The sequence below is a fragment of the Microtus oregoni genome, unplaced genomic scaffold (genome assembly GCF_018167655.1).
Source record: "Microtus oregoni isolate MIOR12 unplaced genomic scaffold, Mior012 000056F_ref0000123, whole genome shotgun sequence".
In the NCBI taxonomy this organism is placed as follows: domain Eukaryota; kingdom Metazoa; phylum Chordata; class Mammalia; order Rodentia; family Cricetidae; genus Microtus; species Microtus oregoni.
The window spans coordinates 2,916,236-2,923,579 of NW_024543832.1; the positions used below are offsets into that span (position 1 = coordinate 2,916,236).

Sequence of the window (7,344 nt, forward strand, 5' to 3'; positions counted from 1 at the left end):
TGATAATATGAAGTGTAGTTAACTATATCCAAACAAAAATATGAGCCACAGATGATATTCTATTACCTTTTAGTACAATTTTGGGATTTTTTGTAAGCACTTAATATTGCAAGGGAAAAACACCAGATGCATGGATTCTCTTCTATCACTTGTCAGGATTGATAAGTCTTGTGGATTGTCAGTTCAGAGCAAAACACCCCTGAGGCAACACCTGCTACCCATTATAGAGGGTCAGATCTCTCTAAAATTTAGAGTTCTATATGTGCTTATCTCAGCATTTCACCATATTTGTTCTTCTTGGTAATGTGTACAATGGAACACTTGCTTCCCCAGTATGAGGTCACACTAATGGCTCTCATGGGTGGCAGTGGAAAAGAGCCATTCCCAGCCAAGGCAGTATGGAATTACACAGACAAATTCCTCTTATCATGAAATCCACTCACAAATGGCTGGACGCTGTAAGATTTTGATGAGATGATCTGAGCTTCTTCTCCTATGTTAAACAAATATGAGGGTCATAATACATGTGAGACAGTGTAATATCTGTGAACATGAGAAGGAAATTTTCTTGAATACATGCAGACATTGGTTTCTAGCATTTTTCATTCACTCTTAACTCTAGGTTTCATTTTGTCTTTATCCTCTGTCTGGGGCTTGTTTTCATTGATAACAAGAAACCAACTATTTTCTATAACTGTGCTATAGTTGATGTTTCTGAACATAATTTAAGTGCCTGAGCACCATTTCACTGTTCCCGAGTCCACTTTTTCACTTATTTTTATTGAGCTCTACATTTTTCTCTGTTCTCTTTCCCTGCCTCTCCCCTCCCTTTCAGCCCTCTTTCAAGATCCCCATGCTCCCAATTTACTCAGGAGATCTTGTTTTTTTCTAATTGGAGATCTTGTTTTTTTTTCTAATTCCCATGTAAATCAGATCTATGTCTTTCTCTCTTAGGGTCCTCCTTGTTGCCTAAGTTCTCTGGGATTGTGATTTGTGGGCTGGTTTTCTTTGCTTTGTGTTTAAAAACCACTTATGGCTTACCTCACTCAGGATAGTGTTTTCTATTTCCATCCATTTATATACAAAATTCAAGAAGTTCTTGTTTTTTACTGCTGAGTAATACTCTGATATGTATATATTCCATACTTTCTTCATCCAATCTTCCGTTGAAGGGCATCTAGGTTGTTTGCAGGTTCTGGCTATTACAAACAATGCTGCCATGAACATAGTTGAGTATATACTTTTACCAGCTGGCCTAGTTCTGAAAAACCATGGGATAAATCCGGACTAGCTGAACATAGCGGACAATGAGGAATACTGAGAACTCAAGAACAATCGCAGTACTACTGCACTTACTGGCTTTGGGGGAGCCTAGGCAGTTTGGATGCTCACCTTACTAGACCTGGATGGAGGTGGGTGGTCCTTGGACTTCCCACAGGTCAGGGAACCCTGATTGCTCTTCGAGCTGATGAGGTAGGGGGACTTGATCGGGGGAGGGGGAGGGAAATGGGAGGCGGTGGCGGGGAGGAGGCAGAAATCTTTAATAAATAAATAAATTAAAAAAAAAAAGATTTGGATGGCTATAGGAGTTGGCCACATTTCAGATCACAAGCTTTTTCCCACTATACACACAGGCAATTGCATGGCATACACTACAACAAAGTTAGATTAGCTGAAGTTACCTCTGTCCTACACAGAGACTTAGATGGGTAAAAAAATGATATAGAAAGATTATGAATATATTCTATAAAGACATAAAATATAGACATTGTATCATGCCAGAATTTGAATAACTATAGCAGTTTTTGCCTGAGGATTTTTCTTGGGCACTCTGACCATTAGGAGTTAATAACACACTGATTGGTACATGGAAGACTTCTTGGGATGGCTTGAAGATTGTTTTGGTCAAATGCCCTTGTAGTAACAGAAGTAACCAGCCTGAGAACAACTTGCCATATGTCTCTAGGTTCTAAAAATTTTGGTTATGGTGTTAATGAGTAAAAATGATAACAGAGTTATCTAATAAAACGATGTCAAACTTGAAGGGAAAAAACTGGAAATGATAACTCTATTCTGTCAGAGTTTATTAATGATGACTAAAAGATGAGCAAAAGGAACTGAAACACATGTTAAAAAACAAAAGAAATGATGTGATCTATGCTTTGAAACAACACGAATATATCCCTACTTACTAAATGCTGTATCAATAATGAAGTACTCTGGTATCCAGTCTGTCAGAATACAAGATTCTCTCAACTATAACGGCCTGACTCACTTCCTTCCTCTCCAACTCCTTACATCCTCTGCTGGGGCTTGTCCACCGTCGGGGATGGTTCCTAGCAACTGGTACCCAGATCATGTAACTGCAGAAATAATCTACTGGCTGTAAGGTGGGACTTCATCCAAAGTGTTTTAGAGGGTCCCTGGATAAGGAATAGACCAAGAACTAGAGTGGGATTAAAAATTAAGAAATATACATAAGTCATAGGCCACAAAGAGTTAAAGGAAGATTCTCTATAGATATAAAACTTTTTAAAACTGGGTCATAATGAGTCTAAATAAAAAGACTCATTATAGATACTCATTACTACTATAAGAACTGTTGTATATACAGCTGCCTTAGTACAACAGGTTCATACTTTGGAGCATGTTAATTGGCTATCGAAATATGTTACCTAAAAATTGTGAAAAATCTAGAAGACAGGGGCCTTCAGGGTCATTTCAATGCTTTGAAGGAAGCTGTTCTTTTACAGAAAATCAGTTGAACAATATTAATCTTAGACTTAATGGTGTGGGACCATGTATTAGGCCAATTATATTTTAAATAAATGCTTACTGGCAAGTATCCAGGCAGTAAGTATAGGAAGGACAACCAGACAGGAAGTAACAGTGGGTCAATGAGAACAGGAGAATTCTGGGAAGAAGGAAGCCATTTCTCAGCAGTCCTCTCTTGATCAGAGAAGAAGCAAGATGTGACTGCCTTGATGAAAAAGGTACTGAGCCATGTGTCAAACACAATTAAGAATAATGGATTAATATAAGTTATAAGAGTTAAATTAAAGCCTGAGCTAATGGGCCTATCAGTTTATACTTAATGTAGGCCTCTGTTTGATTTGTTTGAGACTTAACAACTGTGGAAACCAGGCAGGACAGAAACTCCGAACACAAATGGTGACCAACGTGTGGATGACTGCATCCACATAAAGCCTGACAGAGCTTGGGAAGTAATTAGAGACAAAAAAGAATAGAGTTCAGCACAGTTTATTGATAGCATTTTATCAAATGGGTTCTCCTTGCTAGATTCAAGTGATCTCATTTAAGAGAGGCTTACTGACTCAGCTTTAGCTGCATAATATTTCAGCTCTTTTAAGAGGTCCTGTCATAAAACACTTAAATGATGTTGATGGAAAGCTGACCACATGCTTTTTGGGTTTTCAGCCTTAGCAGGAAAAAAGCAGCACCATTTTAAAATGCCAACTTTCTGGGCCATCCTGCCAGCACAAACTCTGATTGTTTCAGGCAGGAGGTTCTGCTACAGAGCTTTTGAGTGTGGTTTTGGAGCAGATTGCTGCAGCTTGCTTGCTGGCAAGGACCTTGAAATGCCATAAAGTTGTGGAAATAAACATAAATACAGCTGGAACCTGAGCCATGAGGCTGGAATCTCAGAAAGCTAAGGAATGTGCTGGATCCAGCCATCAAAGCCATGGCTTTAATCTTACCCATATTGCTTTGCAAATTAAAGACTCATGTGGTTAGAAAAAAAGAGAGAGATACAGTAAAGATAGATTCAAAGAAAAAACCCTCTAAATGGTTTACTGTGTGTTTAAAAATATTTGTAGGCTTGGGAGAAAAAAAGAAAAATGGAAAAAAAGAGAGTAGTTGGGTGTGGTGGTACACACCTTTAATCACAAAACTTGGGAGACAGGGGCAGGCCCACCTCTGTTAATTCAAGGTGTGGTGGCACACAACTTTAATCCCAGCACTTGGGAGGCATAGGCAGGAGGATCTCTGTGAATTCAAGGACAGACTGATCTACAGAGGGAGTTCCAGGACAGCCAAAGATACACAGAGAAGCTGTCTCAAAATGCAAAAAATTATAAGTAAAAATAAAAGAAATAAAGGTTAAAATAAGCCATGTAAAGATGAATAATACACAGAGAGTCTGAATACTGTATGTTATTATGTTCTCTTTGAATTGTTTGAATACTGAGGAAAGAGGAACAGCTGCTAAAAGATATTTACTTTTAAATGCTGCTAAATTAATCCAAGATAGATATTTTGAAGTTCCATGACTTCAAAATTGAATTCAAAGGTATGTTATTTGGAGAAAAAGATTTGCCTTTGTTTTCATAGAAAATGAGAGGCTGTGGATCCATTATGAGTTAAGAAAAATCAGGTTTGATCAAGGAAGACCCTGTAAGAAAACTTTGATAGTAACGATGGCCCAGATGTCTGAGTTTTATATCCAGAACAGAATCAAGATGCTGTCTGAGATGATCAAGTCTCACAGGATACTCCAGTCAGTATTTGATCATAACACTACATTTTCTTTAGGTCCCCATAAGATTACCAGTGCCCCTAACCAGCAGGAAGTATCTGGAATACTATGGCCACATTCCCAAATAATAAACTATGGATGTTTTTGCTTAAAAAAAAAGAGGGGGAATTGGTCCAGGAGAATGGTCTGTATTCTGTCAATCATATTTTAAACAAATGCTGATTGACCAGTATTCAGCCAGAAAGTATAGGCAGGACAACCAGTCAGGAAGTAGAGGAAGGATAATGAGAAGAAAAGGATTTGGGGAAGAGGGAAGTCCCTCTGCAGTCCTGCCCAGACACTGAAGAAGTTAGATGTAACCTGTCCTGCTGAAAAAGGTACTGGGCCATGTGGCTAACATATACTATAATAGTGGGACAATGTAAGTTATAAGAGTTAATAAAAAGTGTAAGCTAGTGGGCCAATCAGTTTTTATAACTTAATGTAGACCTCTGTGTGATTTCTTTGGGATTTAATGATTGCAGCAACTGGGCAAGACAGAAAACCCTGACAACAGGGGAGTGCTGTGGGACCATGGTCTGTATTCTGTTAATTACATTGTAAATAAACATTGATTAGCCAGTAGCCCAGCAGGAAGTATAGGCAGGACAACCAAACAGGAAGTAGAGGCGGGTCAAGGACAACAGGAAAATTCTGGGAAGAGGACACAGTTGTGAGCCTGCCACAGAGGAAGCAAGATGTGACTGCCCCACTGAAAAATGTAATGAACCATGTGGTTAGCCTAGACAATAATAATAGGCTAATATACGTTATAAGAGTTAATAAGAAACATGAGCTAATTGGGCCAGTTTTTTTTTTTTGTAACCTCTGTGTGATTTTCTTTGGGACTGAATGATTGTGGGAACTGGGCAGGACAGAAAACTTCAGGCAACAACTTAGTGTTCAGTTTCATTCTACCTTTAAATGGATATATATGACTGTTCTTCCATATAATAACACAGAATATGATTGGGATCAAATTCAGGCATATTTATAGGACAGTTGAAATAATTCTGCTTTATCTATGGACATAGATTCCTCCCTTCACCAGAAAAATCTCTGACATGCTCACTCCATGTACAAAATATGCTTGTCACTGCCTCCTTCATTATCTAAGGTGATATTGAGTATATATTTAAAGAATGAATAGTAAGCTGCACCTTAGTTGATTTCCAGATTTCCATGAAAACCATTATTTTCTTTTGTGTTGTTTGATAAAGCTGTAGCAGTGAACACTGAAGATAAAGTGAGGTGATAGACAAGCACAACTGATTGATGATATTCACAAGTATTCAACCATCCAAAACTCCAAACACACTGTAGAACAAAGATGACCACCAGGTTTCTATCAAATGGCCTGTGAGAGGTAATGATGTATCATGATAGTTCTATGTTCTATAAAGGTTTGAAACTGTGGGGCAGGTTTCTGAGACTGGGAGGGAAGTAAATATGGGACCAGGGAATAATGTATGATCTCAGAACCTACCTCAATTAACATATACATATATTGATTTGATTAATGGTTTTAGTGAAAAGTAATGTAATCATACTTGACTAATTTACAGGAATTATATTCCTGCATAGTGCATTTTGACACATATCTAGCACTCTAAGAGACTGGAACTTATGCAGGACTACACAGCCAGAGTTAACTATAAAACTGAAGTCATGTAACATTTAAGTCTCTGAAGGACTTTTGTTTTCCCAGCAGTTATTATTTGGACTTTACTGTTAAAAATCATATTTCAGTTTATTAAAAACTCCCTTCAAAATGCCCCATTCTCTTAGAATCCAGAGATGGATTTTTTATCATACTTCATAATCATAGTTTTTACTTTTTATTATTTTATTAATGAAGAAACATTTCAATGAATGTGGTCATTGGTGAAGAGATTGTGAAGGTATGGTGTACACTAAATCAGCATCTCTTCCTTCATGATATAATTTTGAAAATTTGTTGCAAAAAAAGTGAGAGACAAAACAACATTCAGAATAATTGTTTTTGTGAATGTTTTAAAGCTTGTCTTCTCTGTCATGTCAATCCCAGGGCAGCTTCCTGCTCGTATAGGGTTTCTGACACACTCAGGATGTGGTTATAACACTGTGTCTTGTACAGTAGTAGACCGCAGAGTCCTCAGATGTCAGGCTGCTGAGCTCCATGTAGGCTGTGCTGGAAGATGTGTCTGCAGTCAGTTTGGCCTTGCTCTGGAACTTCTGATTGTAGCCAGTACCACCACTTCCAGGATGAATAGCTCCAATCCACTCCAGGACCTGTGCAGGACTCTGCTTCACCCAGTTCATTTCATAGTTAGTGAAAGTATAGCCTGAAGCCTTGCAGGACAATTTCACTGAGGTCCCAGGTTTCCCCAGTTCAGGCCCTGACTGATGCAGCTGTACTTGGGAGTGGACACCTGTGAAGAAAAACACAGAGTAGATTGTCAGAGACATCATCACCTCAGTCCCTGTCTTCTTTTCAGGTTTGGAATTAGAAATCATTTACCTCTCGTTACTAACACAAGGACAAGAATGGTACAGCTCCATCCCATGGTGTGGGCCTTGTGTGCTCAGTGAATATGGAGAAGACACTGATCATATGTTGTTGTCGGGTGTGGACATTCCTATATTTACCATAATAGACAAAGGCAATTTGCATATTCAAGAACAGGGGACTTCTTAAATAAGCAACTAGTCCTGTTTGAAAAGGTGGTGGAGGACACTTTACTCAAACAACAGTATGATGAAGGTCAAGCCCTAATCCTGTCTAAGGAAATGCATCTCACACCATTCCCTCAGCTCTGCAGATGCTG

The 7,344-nt window shown here is 38.5% G+C and overlaps 1 gene segment (V, D, J or C); it reads right to left on the bottom strand.

The window, feature by feature from the left end:
• Positions 1–6,619: 6,619 nt before the first annotated feature.
• On the bottom strand, positions 6,620–7,121 carry LOC121438577. The segment is given in 2 exon segments: positions 6,620–6,948; positions 7,038–7,121. Coding segments are annotated over 2 exon segments (375 nt in total).
• Positions 7,122–7,344: the final 223 nt, after the last annotated feature.